The sequence below is a fragment of the Sturnus vulgaris genome, chromosome 4, assembly GCF_052056855.1.
Source record: "Sturnus vulgaris isolate bStuVul1 chromosome 4, bStuVul1.hap1, whole genome shotgun sequence".
Taxonomy (NCBI): Eukaryota; Metazoa; Chordata; class Aves; order Passeriformes; family Sturnidae; genus Sturnus; species Sturnus vulgaris.
This window is the reverse complement of record NC_142246.1, coordinates 65,268,466-65,288,691: the sequence shown is the minus strand read 5'-3', so window position 1 is coordinate 65,288,691 and position 20,226 is coordinate 65,268,466. Positions and strand designations below refer to the sequence as shown.

At 41.1% G+C, this 20,226-nt stretch overlaps 1 protein-coding gene across 1 annotated transcript in view; it reads right to left on the bottom strand.

Moving 5' to 3' along the window:
* Positions 1-16,788, bottom strand: part of SLC7A11 (solute carrier family 7 member 11) — a 59,433-nt gene extending 42,645 nt beyond the window's left edge. The window contains exons 1-4 of the mRNA XM_014891955.2: positions 16,260-16,788; positions 13,456-13,582; positions 9,538-9,653; positions 1,156-1,281 (exon numbers count right to left, since the gene is read on the bottom strand). Coding sequence (XP_014747441.1) covers positions 1,156-1,281; positions 9,538-9,653; positions 13,456-13,582; positions 16,260-16,536 — 646 coding nt within the window. The 5' untranslated portion in view covers positions 16,537-16,788. The remainder of the gene's footprint in view (positions 1-1,155; positions 1,282-9,537; positions 9,654-13,455; positions 13,583-16,259) is intronic.
* Between the last annotated feature and the right edge of the window lie 3,438 nt (positions 16,789-20,226).

The following is a 20,226-nucleotide window of genomic DNA, read 5'->3' as shown; positions in this document are numbered from 1 at the left end:
GGAATTTTACACATTTCATGTGTCATGTGCAACAGGAAACAGCTTTGCCAAGTGCCAGAAAGAAAGTGAAAAACAAGAAAACAAAAATAGTGAATCAGCAGTGTGCTACACAGGAAAGTTTTTATTTCAGAGTCTATATTGACCACAGAGAGCCACCTGTCCCTGAGACACTGAGCTCACTGCACAGGCTAACACTGTGCTCTTCACTTGGGTAGGAGGGTTTGTGAACAGCAGAAAAAAAAAGAGCGTCCCCTGGGACATAGCCAAAAACTGTGACAGTTTTTGTTAGATAAAAATCTGCCACCAATACATTCAGGAGTGCTCCCTACTCTTCCCCACAGGCTGAAAGGCTACTTATGCTCTGTGTGGCTGCTGTAAGGAGGGTGACCTGGGGCTTGTCACCATCCCACACCTGCTGCTCAGAGGGCTGGAATGGAAAAATCTACAGGTAGCTGAGCATCTGTCAGTGAGAAGAGTGCCTTTACAAGGGCATGTAGAGACAGGACAAGGGGAAATGGCATATTTAGATTACATATTAGGAAAAATTCTTCCCTGTGACAGTGATGAGGCACAAATTGTCCAGAGAAGCTGTCCAGGATGCTCTGAAAGTGCTCAAGGCGTTGGATGGGCCTTTGAGAAACATGGCCCAGTGGAAGATATCTCTGCCCATGGCAGAGGGTTTGAACTAGATGATCTTTAAGGTCCCTTCCAACCCAAACCACCATGTGATTTTGTGCTGCTGTGAATTGTGAGCCCCTCTGCCACCACACACATGTGCCATGGCTAGGGACTAGCACAGTTAGAGCAGACATCCTGCCTGGCCTAGGTGTGTGCACAGCTGTCTTTAAATCCCATCCCACCCCTTTCACAAAGCTCAGGCCAAAGACACATTACAGACAAGAGCAGTCCATTTGCTCCTTTGAAAAGCCAGTCTGATTGGGATAGTCTCATTGGCATGCTGAAGGAAATGCCAGTTCATCCCAGTGTAGTTCCACTTCTTATCAATGACATGACAGTACAGAGCCTCAGTTAAGCAAGCACAGACTAATTAAGAGATTTTGCTGCTGTAAGCATTATGTGGTGGAGGCAAGTGGGGAAAGACTGGGGAAGGTAAAGATAAAAGCTCTTTAAAAGCATTTACCTTTCATTTCATACCTTTAATTAGCTGGATAACTCCAGGGACTATAATTATCAGAATTGCTACAAGCTTGCAAAAGGTAAGGAACATCTGAATGCGGGCACTCCAGCTGACACTTGTGCTATTCAGGACCATCACCAGTGCTGTGAGGGGAAAAAGAAAAGTCAGAAAGAAATAATTGTCACAAAATTCTTTGCCAGCAGAGAGGTCACACAAACAGCAGATCCTGGTGAATTAAAGGAAGTACACCCCCATAACCTTCTCCAGCTCTTGTCCTCCCACTTCTCCCGTCCCCCTTCAAGGTACCACACCAAAGGCTTGAGCTGAGCCCCTATGCCTCACCCACTGCACTGACCATCCATCTGTCCCTTCCCTGCCTGGCATCCTCCACACCAAATTACAGCTTCATTGAGCCAAAACTGTCAGCTGCTGACAGAGAGCAGCACCCTGCTTCTGATGGAAGAAATTAATTGCCCAACTCTTGTCACTCCAGATTTCTTTGTCTCTGCGGCTTTGAGTAGAGATTTGTATTTTTCATAAAACAATAACAATTGATAACCATATTAAACTTTCTCACCCTTGTTTAGGCTGCACATAAATTTGTAACTGCTTTACCTCTGGTCCTTTTTTCCATGTTCTCCCCTCTTTTTGCTGTACCACCAGAGATGCAGGAGGGGCAGAGTGCAAGTACAGTGCCCACCCTTGCTAGGAATCAGGGAAGAAACAGACACCTTTTACTTCTTGAAAACAAAGCCCAGGTCTGCAGCTCATCAGCATGTGGAGAGATCAGTGAGCAGGGCTTTTACATCCTGCCTGGCCAGCTCACATCTCCTTCTGGGTCAGGGACAGCATCTTCTAATATTTCCTACAGCTCTGACTAACAGGATGAGAGCAGGTCTTGTCATTTTAGTGCCACTTATTCTAGTTTACTTAAACAGAAGGAGTTTAGGTAGTAAAAACAAACTACAAATTTCCCCAAAGATTGGAAAATGGGAGCCATTTTACTAGATATAATATCTCTTTTCCCTGCTGCTTCAGGTAACCGTGGTCAAACATGTTCCTCTCTCTCTTGCCATCACGTGGAGCTGATGAAGAAGCTCCTCATCTCAATCCTCTCATAATTCAAGCTCTCTCAAAAGCACCACTCTGTCTATATCATCAGCTACATCACACATGTTGGGACACAAAAGCACAATTTGCTAGTTTGTAGGAGCTAGCATTGTAAATCTGGCATGGCACAAGCTTTATGAAAAAATAACAAAAAAAACACAGATTTATCTCAAGTCTTTTGGATAGTTTCTCTTCTCCAGTGAGATTAAAAAATATTTTTAAAATCCCCTAATTTCAACTAAAAGTAATTTGAATTTAATGGAACAGAGAGAAAATTCCAAGTAATCTGGATCCCAATGTATTTTTTATATATTTTTAATAAAATAAAAACTCCAGAGGGGGGAAAAAAAAAAGTATTTTTCTATAAGTTTTTTTTTGGGAGACAGAGTCCCACTCTCAAATGAGCAATTTACAAGTCAGTATGCTGACTCACAACCTCACCTAACACAATCTTTTCACTGGAAAAGGATCTTGAAGGTCAAAATGTTTACTCAGGTCTGTATCTCACCATATTTCAGAGCTGAAGTGTTCTGACGTCACAAATGGCTTGGACTTCTGCAAAGTTTCATTTGAGACCCAAATACATTTTTTTTCTTTTTTACTTCCTTGTATACCTATATTTGGCAAGCAACAGAAAGTCACAGAGTACTCTATTGCTCTAATATTACACTGACATATCTTGAATCATTTAAATTGTGAAAGATCCCTTTAGGTGACTGATAAATATTAGTGCTGTTTGAGTCCCCCCTTCTTCTCCCAGGGCTTGATCACCAGCAAGACTAACAACTGGCATTTAAGCAAAATATATTTGAAATATTAATTTGACCAAAAGTGTTTAAGTTATAAAAAAAAAAATCTAGTGCCATACTCAAGCACTAGTTTATTTAATTTTCCTAGAAGACTCAGGCTATCATAATTTTCTTCTGTAGAAAGAAAAGCCCAGGCATGAACCAGAGCACAAGAAAATGTCAAGGAGGAGTTCTTTGTGTAAGAGAATCTGCAATTTGATATCCAGCTAACTCAGAGTTCAAGCTGACTGCAGCAATCAGTCTGTCACCTTACACAGGTCAGAGGAGGTAACATGAGTGCTGAGAGCTCCTCCAGGCTTTCTATTGCATTGGTTTCACCTTCCTGATATACATATGAAAATGTTACTGGATGGCATGGCCTCAGACACTTCAGGAATGGGTCAGCCACAACTTCCCTGAACAACCTGTGCCAGTGTCCTACCACCCACATCAGACAAATTTCCTCCATATATCTAAACCAGCCCTTTTCCAGCATGAAGCCATTTGCCCTCATCCTATTGCCATGGTTTAAGCCCAAATGGAAATTAAACCTGGCAGCTGCTTGCTCAACTCCCCCCTTACTCCTCCTACCCACCACTGGAATGAGGAGGAGAATCAAAGTAAAATTTGTGGGTTGAGACAAGAACAGTTTAATAATTGAAAACTAAGTAAAACATTGTAAAAATGGTTAATAATAATAATAATGATAACAGAGCAAGTGCTGCACAATACAATTGCTCTTCACCCACTGAACAGAGCCAGATCCCTCATTCCCAAACCCAGATCAGATGCCCTTCCATTTAAATCCTCCCAGTTTATATACTGGGCATGATGTTCTGTGATATGAAATATCTCTTTGGTCAATCCCTGCTATGCTCCCTCCCAGTTTCTTTTGTGAACTTCCTCACTGGTAGAGCATGGAGGCAAGGAAAAAAATGTCCCTGACTACGGATTAACTGGACTTAGCTAAAAACCAAAACATCAGTGTGTTACCAGCACCATTCTCATTCCAAATCCAAAGCACAGCCCTGCAATAGCTACTGAGAAGAAATTAACTCTAGCCTGGGCTGAAACCAGGACACCTATCACTGCTTGCCTTTGTAAAAAGTCCCATGATACAAATGTCCTTTGATGGTCCTTCATAAGAGTAAGTTGGAGGACTGCACTAGTAGTAATTCAGGTTGCAGAGCTGAGACTTAAGTGCTTACAAAATTTGAAACCAGTTTTAGATTCTCTAAATTTTACTTTATTGCACTTATTAGGCTATAAGAGTTTACAGTCTTCTTTATAATGTAGTATAATATTAAATAATATAAATACATTATTGCTTATTATATACTACTAATAATAGTAGTGGTATTTTATTATAAAATATTTAGTCTTAATGCTTCTATGTGCATGATACTTGTCTAGAAATATGAGACTTAAACTAATATCATATACCAGCACCATAGTACTGGTTGTGTTAGAAACTGGGCAGTAAAAGGCAATGGGAAAGTGGAGTCATGAAGAAAGCTGCTAAAAAGCAAGAAAAGATGATGACAGCTGTGTCAGGGTTCAGGAAGGACATTATATTCTGGGGCTGTGGCCATTAGTCAACACCTCTCTTAATAGAATAGAGCCTATTGGAGATATTTAGAGAAACTGATTGCAGACACTTTGATAAGGCATCACAGCAAATATCAGAAGGAGCAGCAGTTTCTCAGAAAAAAAGGCAGTAAAGGGAGGACTCAAGTCTAACTTTTCTAACTAAAAGTCAGGCATTAAGTGTGGCTGCATCCTCAATGAAGAGACAGTTAGCTCCAGAGGGTGAATAACAATACCTCTGTGAGATGCCTATCCCAGATGAGACAGTTTACCTTCAGGAAGTTCCTCTTTCCTTTCTCCACTGACTGTGGGGAGCACAGAAGATTACCTGAACTAAATACACTGCTAAAAACAAGATGAATCCTAACCAAGAGGAGCGAGGAGGGAGAACAAAATGGGGTTCGTGAACAATCAAACACAATGGACACACCAAGAATGTTTTTCACAATCTCTTTCCTTCCCACAGACACTATAGATGGGTAACAAAATCTAATGGGAGAAGCAGCAGTGAGCATTACATCCTGGCCTACTTTTCAAAATATATGTACCATTGCCTCAGCAGGAGACCAAGAAAACTTTCCCATAACTTGTCAGACTTTTAGGGTCAAGGAATTCAAAAAACACCCAAAAATACCCTCAATTTGCAGACCTTAATGAGCCAATTAAAAAGCCACAGGAAGCACAAAACCACCTATCAGAGCATATTTGCAAAAGCATATCAGAGCATATCCCTGCAAGCCAAGAGATTTTTTTTTATGTAAACTGCTTGTCTGAAGACTGTCAGCAGTAGAGAGTGGCAACTGCAACATCTTGCCATGATGTGGGGGAAAAAAGGCATCTAATTATAAACTCACATAGACACCAATGAAACTTGGGGCTGGAGCATTTGCCAGCAAGCACTGTACAGCTAACCTCAGTTTTCAAGCATAACTTTACCTCTAGCAGCCAAAGTTTGGGGTATTTGAGTTTTTTTGGAAGACTTCCCCAAAAAAAAAAAAAAAAAAGGTGGGGGGATGTGGGAATTATATATTATTGCAGTGTAAAACGCCCAAAATACACACATGCAAAAACTCATGTGAGTTGCTAAGTGGCTTTTAGTCTCACAGTTTTTAATAGCTCAAACCTGTTTATCTGCTTTCTGATACAGAGGCCATGTGAAAAGTTTGGAACAGGCTCAGCTCCTCTTTGGGCTACATATTGATAGAAGAGTTTGATATCTTTGCACAGTGCAATTTATCCCTTCCTGTTACCATTATATTTAAGTCTACCAATAGGAAAAGAATTAATAGATACAAATAAAGCAATATATGAATACAAGGCCTTTTTTGCAGTGATAGGTATGGTGATAGGATTTTTCTTCAGGTCAAGAAACAATAAATATGGAGGAGACTATCAACTTTCACTTCAAGAGAAAAATAAGTTTTAAAGTTTTTCTCCTTAAAACACTACCTTCAGCATGAAAACAAAAGTTGACAACATCCCTTTGCTTTGTGTCCTGGAGCTATTTTGTCCTGTTGGACCAAAGTGGGGAGTCAGAAGGGCTAGTCAGTCTCCTGCTTGCATTTCCTTCAGCTCTGCTTCCCTGTGCTGGAGCACAGCCAGCTTCTCTCTCCTCTACCTGGCCATTTATTTTCATAAAATTGTAGTAATCAGATGTCCTGTCTCTGGAAGTGTTCAAGGCCAGGTTGGATGGGGCTTTGAGCAACCTGACCTAGTGTAAAATGTCCCTGCCCATGACAGGGTGATCCTTAACATCCTTTCCAACCTAAACCCTTCTATGATTATGAGTCTATGAAACGTACAGTGCAATAAAAATCTTTGACATGTCTGCTCTTCTTTCACGTACAGTTAAATTAACTGAGTTGAGAAAAAGTTTATGGCAGACTGACCACCTGAGATCTGCATATCCAGTATTTGATCTAGGTTTTTCTCCTCATGAAGATTTGCTTAAGAAACACCAAGTGAATTTAAGGGATTTCTAAGTTTGAAAAGAACAGGAAGGTTTTGCTTTGGAGGTTCAGAAAGCTGTGGCATCTGGAAAGAGACTCCACACAAGGATCCTTCTCTCTACTGAGATATTGAAATGTTTGGACATTTTGGTTGATTGGTCGTGTTAAAAAGAGGAAGACCATAATAAAGGCAACTAAAAACGAAAGCAGTATATTGAAGAACAGAAAATTTGTTTTTACAGACTGTTGAACAGCTGATTTTGAGGGGAATTTTGTGCCTTTTTCCTATAAATAATAAAGCAAGAACAAGGGATTTTTAAAATGTTTCTGTGTACAGTTGTTGCATTTTAACTCTCATCTGATCTACATCTGCTCTGCACTATCATTCCTTTTTCACTGAAGAGGCACAGAGGGGAAATGGTGGGGAGAAGAATAGCTGTAGCCTCTCTATGAGAAATATTTTTTGGCAGCTGGTAGAGAAGCAATAGCATTTGCCACTCCCCAACATAATCCTGGTTGGATCCATCTCAGTCAACCTCTTAATCATAAGCTTAAGATGCATCAATAGAGATTCAGGTGGGGAGGAATAAAATAAAAAGTAAAGAGAAGTATCCTTGTATTGTGACAAGGATTGAAAAAACTGGGCTACAATACTGGTGAGGGTTTAAAAAACTCCCACGAGGCAGATTTTAAGACCAGTTTAGGCAAACATCTGTAAGAAATTGTTTCTATAACAATGATTATGTTTGGGATCAGGGGATCACCTGAAGATTTTTCAAAATTTCTCCCTCTCCTTTCTAGCACAATGAGAAATGACAAGGTAAAACAATGGAACAAAGTCTCAGACAAGGACAGAGTTCAGTGGTGCATCCCACTGCCTTTCCCTGTGCAATAAAGACATATACACCACCAGTGCTCTCTCATCAGGCAAGGAAGGAAAGGGACCAGGCATGGGTAAGAAAAAAGGCATGTCATTTCTGATTAACTTAAATATGAAATGGAAACAAATACTACTTTTTGCACCATTATATTGGATTACAAGATCTTCAAGGGCTCCAAAGTGTCTGTTCAGCTCACCAACTTAATCTTACCTATCACTCTGCCTACATGCCCAATACCAAACATTCATAACAATTACCACCACAGCAGCTGATTGTTACCATACAAGGATAACAGTCAGACACTCTGGGATCCCTGAGCTTAAGTGCAGCAGAAGTTCTAAGAGCTACTACAAATGAAACTCCACTGTATACTGCAAAGAATGAAGCCTCAGCCTGACATAGCACTGTTTTTCTCAACATCATCCCATTCACTACTACTAGAGTTTTCTACAAGAATCTCTTCTTTCAGTGAAATGCCAGCTCATCCTAACTGTGCTGTCCTGTACTCTGTACAGGAGCATCTGGCTGTGACTCCCTTCTCCCTTTAGACTGATTATTTCAGCCTAACTCCACCTCCCCTGCAATGCTACTTATTTGTTCAATTATTTTGCCAGGCCCTGGCTTATCGCACAGATTTTCACTTAAATTAAAAGTAACAAAAACATATTTCAAATCGTTCACCTATTGTGCTTGAATCACATGCAATTAACAAAACTCTTCGATGGAGTCCTCACTTAACATTCCTTCTGTCTCAGTGACCTTAACGTTTCTGAACATCTGTTTCACTCTTATCCTGCACTGAAATGTTTTAGACAGACCTAGCTGTAAAAAGTCATTGACCTCAAAATTCAAACCCTTAATTCAATTATTCCTATGAAACCTATAGTTTGTGCATAATTAAGTTAGAAATGAATGCAGTCACATACTGATTTTTTAACACTCCCAGCAGAAAGGAAATCTTACCAGGAGAGCTCCCACAAAAAGCCACAGTAACCTGGAGACTGGAAATTTCAATGTCAATTGAACTCCTTGCCCCGAAGAAAGAAAAAGTCATCTGAACCTATTATTGTGCAAAACTGAAGGGGTCTCCTGTGGGCCTTTGATCATTTTGCATGTCTTAATTCCTTTTTCCAGTCTTTTTGTTTCTGATATGTGCACTGAGCAAACTGAAAGGAACAATCTGTTACTAATTACTCAGGTCTACTCTGCACTCCCTCCCAGCGAAGCTGAATTCCAAAGTGTGTCCACAAGGAGCATTCTCACCATTGACCAGGCAGACCTGGAAATAAACATTAAATCCCACAAGCTCCAGAGTCCTATTCCAATCACCCTTTGTGCCTTCCCATTTCATGCATCCTCCACACCAGCTCAGGTACACTATAAAGCCTCTGCTCTCAGGGTACTGTCCCTTTTTCCACTGCAAATATTGGCTTTCTATAACCCTAGTAACCCTAAATGATCCCTTTTACACTAACTACAAAGTTAGCAAGTGTAGGACAACAAGCCAGCAACAACCATGCACCAGGCTGTAGGTTCTGCTCCCAAAATTCAATCCCTGCTTTCTGAACCACAAGTGCCTCAATAAGGATTATTGCCAGGATGGAAAGAGTGGGTCTGGGGAAGATGACCTCACGTTGCCTGTCCACACTCAGGAGAGCTACATTTTTTCATGACATCATGCTTGGCATTCAGCTGCCTCCTAAAACCAAGGTAGAGCAAAGCCCTTAAAGAATTATAATCATTCTTCCATATCTCTGGCACTGCCTCGCCATGTCTTAGGGACTGAAACTGCTTCTACAAAAATAATGAAAATTGGGCAATTAATTCAAGTGGCAACAGAATCAGCCTTGACAATAGATTTTTCCCTGCCATTGATAAAGTCTGCTGTTCCTCTTGCCCCTGCATTTGTTCACAAACACACACACCCAGGCAAAATGTCACACAGGTGCCCCTGGCACTGGATGCACAGTAATTAATGATTGACATCAAACAACTACCTGCTCAGTGTGCTATTTTTTTTTTTTTTTCTTTCTTCAACTTGTATAATCTTTACCCTTCCCTGAAAGCTAAAATGGGATACTTACTGATGCCAACAGCTGTAATAAGTTTAATCGCGAGTTCTGGGATTTCACACTGCATAAAGAAAGGTTCCAAGATGTAACGTCCAAAGGCCAATGATATCACTGCTGTAGCAGCAGGGCTAGGGTGAGAAAAAACCCAAAGTCACAAAATTTATCTGCAATAATACATAGTTGTTATTCTGATTGGATCATGCTGTAACTTCACTATCAGAGAACTGTGAACCTTCATTTTGGTGCCTTCTTGTAGCTTTGCTGACATGTACATTCAGTTTCTGAATGTAGCACTACTCAGTTGTTCTGATTTTGACAGCAACACTTCTTACCAGGGTGGCTCTTACAACTTCCATATTGCAAAGCAGTTGTAATCAAAAAGGAAAAATATCAATCGAAATCATTCACTCACTTGAAGCGAACATAGACAGAATCAGATTTCATGGGCAACACCCTGCACAAAAGTCGGTAAATTTAAGTGGTCAGATATATCTCACCCCTCAGAGACACAAGCAAATGAATTTCATTCAAACTGAGAATTCTGGTTTACTAAAATAAGTATCCAAAAGCTACCCAAGTCTTGTATTAAATTCTGAGAGAGTCCAAATGGGATTTTCTAAAATACAAACAGAATTTATTCCTTTTATTGACTAACAATTTCCTAGCACTGCAAGTGAAAGCACAAATCCCTGTAGTAGACCATAGAATACCATAAAACAAAAGAATATGAAGAAAGACACAATTTATTTGGTCAGTCAGTGCTTGTCATGGTAAGAGTTAAGTTCTCCAACACCCCACACAAAGTTGTTGCATTTACAAATTTGAAATGCCCATAATATTCATACAGCCTTTCTCTTTGAGAGAAGCTAATTGTTTGACAGAAGCCTTAGCACTGACACACATTAGTAGCAAATAGCCTGTTATTGTTCATGTTCCATTTGGGAGGACATTTTCACCCTTTTTAGGACAGCTGGTGGCATCTGTGGTTTATCACATACACACCATAGGACAAAAGGGCACACGATTCTCAAAGGACTTCTGAGCTGAACAAGAGCCCATGCAAATTTCTCATGAAAATACCTGCAACACCTCACTTCACAGGATTTTGATAAAAATTCTGTGGAACCCAGTAAAAATTCTGCAGAGACATTGTTGCTCTCCATCAAACAATAAAAGAACACAAGGGAGTTGCACCCTGGAAACAAAACCCACTTTCTTTGTGTTATGACTCAACCCAGAAGTCACACACTGTGTTGGACCAAGCTGCAGGGCAGCAGAGAACAGAACAATCTTTCTCAGGAAGTTTCTGCATGGACAAGCAAGGGCTGCTCCATGTGCATCTCCCACGCATGGGGATGTCCCTCTCACTGGCCAGCAAACGGCTTTGCAAATTTTGTCTGGATTTTCACAGACATTTGCTGACTTTACCTCAGTGCAATGTTTCTAATTCATATCAGAAGATCACCAGGCTTCCAGTTTTTAAGTACTGCATGCCATAAGTAGCTTTGGAGCACCCTAGATCAGATGAAAGATCAGATCTTTGGAGCTGTCCCAGACTTTTTTCCTCAGGCCCAGCTCCTTTCCCCAGAACTTGGATTTGGCCCTCCTATTTCAAGGAAAAGAGTTTTTAAAGAAGCAGTCACTGCTATCTACACCACTATGTTTCTAAAAACATAGCTCCTAAATGACACCTCTCATAAATAGCTCTGCCTCTGACACTCCCATGTCTTGGGGGAGATGTGGCTGGCAATGCCATCAATCAGTGGAGGCAGAAGTTTAAATAATGGAGCAGTATTTAAAAAAATACACAGATGGGGTGTTTAGGGACACAGCTTAGTGGTGGACTCGGCAGTGTTGAGTTAATTGTTGGACTCAGTGATCTCCGAGGTCTTTTCCAACCTCTCATCCAGCCTTTGTTTAGCAACCATCACAGCGAAGCTCCACAGACAATGCACTCACACTGATGTCTTCAGCTGTTTGAAAAGTAGTTGTTGTGTACGTTCTAAAGGTATATATATATATATATATAAAATTCACAGAACTTGGCTTTGGGAGAGAAAATGGTTCACAGTTGCACTGAGTGAGAAGCAGTGTAGTGTAAGGCAGAACAGATTGGTATATGGGCAGAGTAGTTAAGTGTGTCCTCCACTGTCAAGTAGTGGCTTTACAGAGATATATGATAGCAGGAAATATCTATTTTATGTTTATATTTCCTCCACCAGCCTATGAGTATGATAATCCTGAAATTTTTCAGAAGAAAAGCCAGCCTAGCTGAGACATGTGTATGCAACTTCATCTGCTGAAAAGAAAAAAAAAAAACATATGAGTTCTCAAGTTCTTTGATAGTAGAAGTCAATCCTTTTCCTGATGCAGGAGTCAGATACAAAACTCTACACAGAGTTTCAGCAGTGCTGTTCTGATCACTGCAAGTTACAGCATGTGTGTCTTCCTCACTGTCTCTCAGATTGGGTGATTAAAGAATTCACTGATGTTCTCTCCCACACATGATTATTTTCTGGGTGTGGGGCAGATCACGATGACTAACAGCATTTTCAAAACACTCCTGGGACACTGTCATACATTAAAAAATAATTATTTTGTGAGGAAAGGAATTTATGACGCCTGACTTCCTGTGGGCGTTTGTGCCTAGGTTAATAAGTTGCCTCTGCTGAACCAGGTGCAGATTAAGAGGAGGATTTCAAATACTGTTCCTTTTTGTTGATGCTCTGATGTGAAATGATATAGCTGTTCACAGCACTGTGAAAACACAGGTCTCATTCCACTGCCTGATTTTCCTTCTTGGCAAAAGGTTCATACAGACATCTGCCCTTTCATCTCATTTGATGGAAATTATGCAGTTAATTCAAAGGTTACGTTTTGGTGGGGAGGTTGTGTGGGACCATCTGACATACAAAAGTATTTCCTCTGGAAACAACACAAGGATTTATAGATTCATAATGACTCAGCACCGTCAGCACTTTTAAACTCAACAATCTGTGCTAGGACTTGTCAGTGTTATGTAAACATAGTTGTGATTGGAAATGAAGCTTGTGCCTCATTTGTGACTAATCTACTGATTGCAGAAGAGAGGGGAAGGAAGTGCTAACGTGCCTGAGGCAGGCATGGAGCATTCCCAAAGTCGTTTTATATAAGTGAGTTGCCCTGCTCTACGTATATCAAGATCTCCAAACTCAACAAAACTGCAGAAATAAAGAGAGGCTATACGTGAGTTTCATACTTCAATCCATTTACATGATGAAAGTTTATTTTACACGATTCAACATCTTCATATTGTAATTCTTCTGCACAAGGTCAAAGGCTGCATGAGTCACAGGCTTCGGCACCAAGGCAATATATTGGACATTTTAGGTATGTGAAGACAATGTGTCTTTATTTGCTCAGTTAGTGTTTTGCAAAGTAAAAGTCAAGTTCTCCAACAGCTCACAAAAACAAAAATTCAGGGCCCAATCTGACATCTAAAGCATACATAATGCCCCTAACTATGAAAACTAATGAGCAATAGTTCCACCAGGAATAATTCCTGTATACATAGATAACAGTAATTGCTCCAGAAGGTAGTGCCAAGACTGAGAAAAGGTAAAGGTGACTTCTCTCTTTTACTGTACATTATTAGAGATATCAATGGGCATAGTAAGCTTAGCAAAATTAAGGCAAGTGATCGAATTTTTGTGCTAGGGAGTTTTCTTATTTTGCTCATATATGCACACAGGTCTCCTTGAACATTTCAAAGCTGATGAGCAGAACAGCATTTTTAAACTCTCTGAAGCAATCATGGCAAAAAAAACCCCACCACAGATAAATGACCAACATGTATTTGATTTTTTTTTGCCCAACAGATATCAGAGATTTTTCTTTATGACTGACAAGTGCATTGCAATCAGAAAAGAACCAGAGCCATGATACACTTACCGAATGATGAGTAGTTCAACCCAGACCCTCACAAATGCAGGTAATGGGCCAAAGGCCTCCAGGATATAGGTGTAGTGACCACCAGATTTCTTAATGCATGTTCCCAGTTCAGCATAGCAGAGGGCACCTGTGAGAATACAAAATAGTGCCAACATGAAAGACATCCAGAAATACCTATCAAAACATTTATAGCCTAAACAACAGAGCTGCCATGGTATCACAACTACTTTTTACATGTTTTAATTTTTTTTCCAATTAATTTTGTAAGCTTTAATTCATTCAGCTAAACATGCAGCAAACCAAACCATTTATCCAGTTATATTTAAAGCCACTGGACAAGCTATTTGCAATAAGTGTTGTTACTACTCTGCATCTTGTGAAGAGGGACAACAAAACGGAGCATCATACCAGCCATACTACTTCCCAGGCACTCAGACTGCACCACTAAATGAAAGATTTACTTGTTATCAAGAGTTTATCCACTCCTTTTAGCCTTAGAGATGGCTGGCTCAAACTCTGAAGGTCTGAAAACTGCATTACTGCTCCTCAGCCATGGACAAAAGCAACCAAATGGCCAAAATTTGGAAGCAGGATCTGCAGAATAAGAATTTTCCTCAACAGTACTCCTAACATCTTAAATACAAAACTCAGGGGATGGCTTAGTTACGACTTTTCAACACTGGTGGAGTGTTTTTGTGTACTACAAATGCAGTGAAAGGTCAGGAATCATCAGCCAGTTACAAAGCTGAGGGTTCACAGCTCCACAGGTGGGCCACATCAATAGTGTTCCACAACCAACAAACAGAGGCATCCCTCTTGGAAGACTCTGAGGAGCCAGGAATAAACAGTAATGAAGTTTTCTAGCATTGCATCAGGCAGAGTTAAGATCAGCAACACAGACAAACTCATTTCAGCTCTCTTCCCAGCACACCTTTACGTCACAATGCTTTGAGATAAGAACTACAGTTGTCAAAACCACATCACATGTACAAGCCCATTAAGGCTGTACCACATGATGACAAATTCTCCAGCCTCGTTCATTTGTTCGTTTGGGGCTTTGCAAAAATGTGGCAACTTTTATCCGCTATTCTTTAGCTTATCTGGAGATGTGTTTAAAGGAATCCTTACAGCCACATTTAAAAAAAAAAACCTGTTCCTGCATATTCTTTGGCCAGCCTCTTCTGTTGAGGTTCAGGATTAAATGAAATTATGTTTTAATATATGTTATAAACACAGCCTCAGCAAGACCTTACATGATCTCCATATGTGATTTAACTATAACTGAGGTATGCAGGGAACTAAAAATTAAAATATAAAAAAGAAAAAAAGCAAGAACAACCACAAAAACAAACCAACTGTAACAAGTCCATTCTGAGAACAAGATACTACCTTTTGCTGTGCCAAATTACACAGTCTTCATATCTAGAGGCCTGGAAAATGACCTAAAAAAACTGGCTGATAAAAGAGAGAGGGTTTGTTTTTTTTTTTTTCATTTTTGTTTGGGTTTTTTTATGGGTTTTTTTTTGGTGGGTTTTTTGGGTTTGGGGGTTTTTTTGTTGTTGCTGCTGTTTTTTGGGGGCGGTTTTTGTTTTCTTGTAGACTTTTCTTCACAGCCAGCCAGAAGATTACTACTACTAAAATTACAGCCATAAAATGCAGCACTTAAGCAAATTCTGGGTTAAGTAACTCAAAAGACCAAGGTCTTTTGACAGGGTTACAAACAGCATTAGAGGTTTTTCTTGATAGAGGAATTTTGTTGCAGGCAGGATATTATGCTGCACACTGTCCCCATACCTTTACCATTTGACCCAAATGGGTCCTAACTTACTCGGACTGTTTGATCAGCGTGGGTTTAGCCTGTGAAGAATATTTCTTTTAAGCTCAGAGCCAATTTACAAGGTGGCATTTGCATGTTCTGCCTATTAAGTAGACACTTACTCCCTCTTTGTCCTCTTCATCTCCTGCCAGTAAACAAGTAATTTCCCTTTTAAATAAAGCCAATATTCATGTTAGTTCTTTGAGATTAACTCATTAAATAGGTCAATGAACCCTCTGTCCCACGGAGGCCAGGGTGGGGTTTTCCACTCTGAATGAGGGTTTTGTGCACAGAACAACTTAACTGGACTTCTCCAGAATTAAACACTCTTCAGGAATACAAAGAATTAGCAAAAACTCCCACAACAAGCAGGCCAGCAATAAACCTCCCAGGGCAAATTTGCTTCCATCACACTTTTTTTTGTAGCCCGGTCTTTCAAAGCAACATCATGAGTGAGTGAGGAAGGAAGAGCTGAGAAGGGGGGTTATTGGTAATATTGTTTTGCTCCCTTTCATACCAATACAGCTTACATACAGTGGGAATTATTCCTCTCAGACCTTGCTCTAGCCTCTAGGGAGCTAGGTTGAGCTGTCTAAACATTTCAGTGGTGTTCAAGCAGAGTGCTCATCCAGCCGCCAGGGGCTTTACAAGCAAACCAAAAACACGTCTTACAGACAGGACAAGAACATACATACAGCACATTCTATGGGGGAAAATGTGCATTTGGTTTTCCTGTTCCTTTAGAGAGCCATTTAAAAAAAAAAAATTATGCTTCCAGCTTTCACTGGCTGGTGCTGGGTGCGAGGGGACAAAGGTTGCAAGTCTTTGCATCCTGCCCAAACCCATCGTGCAGCACAGACCTTCTGTAGTCCCATTGGTGCTCAAGCTCTGCACTCTGACTTCCCATCCAATAGTAAAATCAGAGAAATAATCACAATAATTCACCGGCTGCCCCTCTAAACCAATTAGAAACTTTTCAGGGACTTACCAAAAAGCGAGAGGATACCACACACTGTCCAGACAGTCAAGGACATGCCCACGCTGCCTGTGTTCTTCAGGATGCCTTTGGGAGAGATGAAGATGCCAGCTCCAATGATAGTGCCAATTATGATGGATATCCCCCTCAAAAGCGTCACTTTCTTCTTCAGCACAACTTTTCCCTCCCGGGCTGGCTGTCCGCTGTCCATAGAGGACAACTTGCCATTAGCTTGTCCCTGCAAGTAGCTTCCATTAGAGACCGTGGGCAGAGCAGCTTTCCTAAACATGCTACAGTGCCACCAGCACGCTGCTGGCAAGCACAGGCAGAAAAGTTTTCAGCAGAAACTGAAGGAGTTCTCTTTTTTTTCCCCCCCTCTCTATGTAGCCAAGTACTTTGTCTGTGTCCTCTTATCTTTGCAGCTGCTCCTACACACAGGTAACCAGCTCTCAAAGAGTGTGTGAGCCCTTCCTGTGATCCAAGCCCAGCTCAGGAACACCTGCGCTTTCACACTGTGGTACTGCCCTATCATTGGAAACCAGCTCAGCTTCCGCATGGACTTGTATTTAAGCTCTTGTCATACCAAGTTACTCTGGCTGAATGATGATGCAAATTCTCCAGGTTTGCATCAGCCATTTGAGAAACCGCTGGCATTACTCAGCACTTTTTTTTTTTTTTTTTGGTTGTTGGTTTTCTTTTTTTTTTTTTTCCTCTTTTAAACTGTAGGGGCATGTTGTGCAACTGACCTGGGGGTGGTGAGAACAAAGCACTCTCAAGCAGCTCCAGCTAAACCTCGCCAATCGATGCAAAGCACAGCACCCTCGACACCCCGAGACACGCTCCCAAATTTTTATTTTTTTTTTTTAAAGCAGCTCAGAGCCAGAAACAAAAGCCTGCCTAAACACAAAGCTCGTCAGAGCACAAGGGGAAAAGAAATCAAACAGGATACGTCATCCCTGGGTCTAATCCAATTTCATTCTCGAAAAACTCCCAACAAAAGTTAAGTTTGCGGGGGCTGAACTTGGAGTGTCGCAGCTCAGCCTCTCCCTCCCACGTCCGTGTTACTAATTTGGAAATCTCCGCGGGGACCAGGACCCACGGTAAAGGATATACACACAGCCCCGGTGTTAGTGGCCCCGAGTTACTCAGCAACATCCCCAGGCAGCCTGAGGAGCTGTGTCATTCCCAGGGAGCAGGAATTGTCGGAGGCGCAGCTGTTTTCCCGGGATGCCAGGAAGCAGCCCCGCACACCCCTCCTTTGTCAAAGCACAGTGCAAAGGTTTACAGCCACCTCTCCTGTGTCACCGGGAAACACCCCGGAGCACAGATATCCAGCGGGAATGGCAGTGAGATTGTTGTGTTATCGCACAGCTCCCCTGGCCAGACAAACAGGCAATCAGATGCTTAAATACGTTTGCTTCACCTGCTCATTCAAATTCAAACTGAGCAATTAAAGTGTTAAAAAGAGGTGCGTTCTCCTAAAACAGTAAAAATCGGTAGCCTTCAAGCACTTTTGACCTAATCGAGGGACAGCTTTTATAATATATGCCAAAGGGGGAAAATTCTTCTCGTGGTACAACTATTGCAGCTGCTAATAGCTTCAGATTAGATCAGTGTAGTGAGACGTTATTGCTCTTACAGGTATTGCTTAATTAGTACCTAGGTTTGGGAGTAAAAATAAGATCAGTTAAACCATTTTATCCTCCAAAAGAGCAGGCACTGAGCTCAGAGCACAACTGTGCTTTCAAATTTATGTGAGAAAGAAGAAATCCTGGACAACCAATATGGTACAACTGTAAAACTTCAGTGTTTTTAAAGCCTCATAGTTTCAGTTATAACTCACCTGTCATAGCTGGCACTGAGATAAAAGAAGGCATAAAAAAAGCTTATCTGGTTTAAATGCAGACAGGTAAAAAGCAAAGTGATTGTATCTTTTGACTGCATAGCAGTCAAGCAGTGCTTGTCCAGTTTTCTCTATTCTACTTCTGCCTCCACCTACTGATGCTCAGTAGCTGATCCCTCACTTCCCTGCACAGCAGCCCACATGTGACTGCAGGCAGGACCTTCCCTGTCACCCCACAGCCCAAACCAAGCCAATCTCCATGGCACTAGTTACAAGTAAAGCCAGGACTAGGTGGCATGTCCTGCCAAGTTTTTTTCTCTTGGTGCACGTTCCACAGGCTGCTCCCCAATAAGATTAGGCAACTGGATCAAATCAAAACAGCAAAAAGCATTAACTGGAGAACCAAATTGGGCTGGTGACCTGTTTTTAATTTTCAAAGCCTTTTTAATGAAGGAACACATGACATCTTCAAACATCTGATCACTTTAAAGTAGACATTCTTAATTAATGTTTTCCCTTTATTTACACAGGAAGCTGATTCCAAGATTGAAGCAAATGCTCAATAACCAGACGACCCCGAGGCAGCTCCCAGCAAGTTGTCTGCAGCAACCATCCAGTACAAATGCTGGGCAGTATAATGGCTTTCAAATATCATTTGATTACTAGCCAGAAGAACACATGTTTGCCCTTTGGGCATAGCAATTAGCACTCTCCCACGCAGGGAAAAGGTTGCTTGCTCCTTCAGTGGTATGATGATAGCATACATGCAAAGCTTAGGACCTTGGGAAATTCCCAGGGAAATTTATAAGGTAGGCCCAGAGGAAGGTTGGATGCAGAAAACTCCTTTTCCTAACTCCTGGCAGCTTGCTAGTGATCTCATTATTTGTAGCCTTCCCAGGGAGTATGTTTGTGTACACTGCTTCTCAATGCTATCCACTAAAATCAAGAAAAATAGGAGCTTTTCTCCTTAAGAGTTCCAGCATTACTTCCAATTATTTTTCACTCAGTTTCACTCAGGGTAAGGAATACTTATTTGGTGTTGGGGGATTACTTGTTGTATTTTGAGAATTTCTTGAGAATTACCCATCAGCTGAGCCCAGTCCTGAGGAGGTGATGAAGCTGGAAGAGGGTCTTAACTGTCTGCTGACCCCACTTACAGTATACTCACAAAATAGCTTCTGATTATTTGTACCTCAGCAGCCACTTTTACTTCAATTATTCGTCACAGAGCAAGGACCACTACACAAACACAACAGACAATACCCAGTGTCTTTTCAAAGAGCTTTTCTGAAAGCACGGGGTTTAGCCTGTCCAACACTCAGAACAGCCCCATTCTCCCATAAAAACTCACTCTAAAAGCAGAACAAAAAGGTATAAGGTGCAATTTTCTTTAGACTGATGAAATTATTTGAAGCAATGTTTCTAAAAAGTATATTCTGAAAATAAACCTTCAGCCTCTAATGGCATCTGGCATTGTCCACAGCCTTTTTATTGTTTCTCTCTGGTTGTTTTTTTCCAATTCATAAACATTTTCTCCTGAACAAACATTTTAGAGCATAACTGAGATCATCGCTGTGAAAGTTTCCTTTTCACCTTTTCCTTTTTTCACCACCAGCCCTGATCAATCTATCCACTGTCTTTTCCAAACAAAAATCCTTACCAGAAAAGCCTACAAATCCTACACCCTGCAAAGAGCTAAACATCAGCCAGAAGATTCAGCAAGCCAGGCTGGTTGCCTGAATGCCATCAGTGGCCTCTGACGGTGTCAATAACCTTCCTGCCAGCTGCACCTCTCTTCTCAGTGCTTGAGCATCACAGGGAATAACAACACCTCAGTACCTCGGGCTGAGCACACTTGACACGGTTTATCACACTAACAGAGTTTTGGCCAACATCTGGACACAGCTGTGTCTCTCCAAAAAAGCTACAATTTTGGTATTTTTCTCTGGGGAATGCCACAAAACACACGCAAAGCATTTACCTTTATGGTAATACAGCAAAGTGAAGGACCTAAACTTCAATCCTGAATTTGAGTTCCCAGTTCTCAAGCCCAAACTCTGTAATTTCGAGATGTAGAGAGCATACCTTGACAATGTTTCCAGGCATTTGTCAATCAGCTTATTGCATTGAACAAGT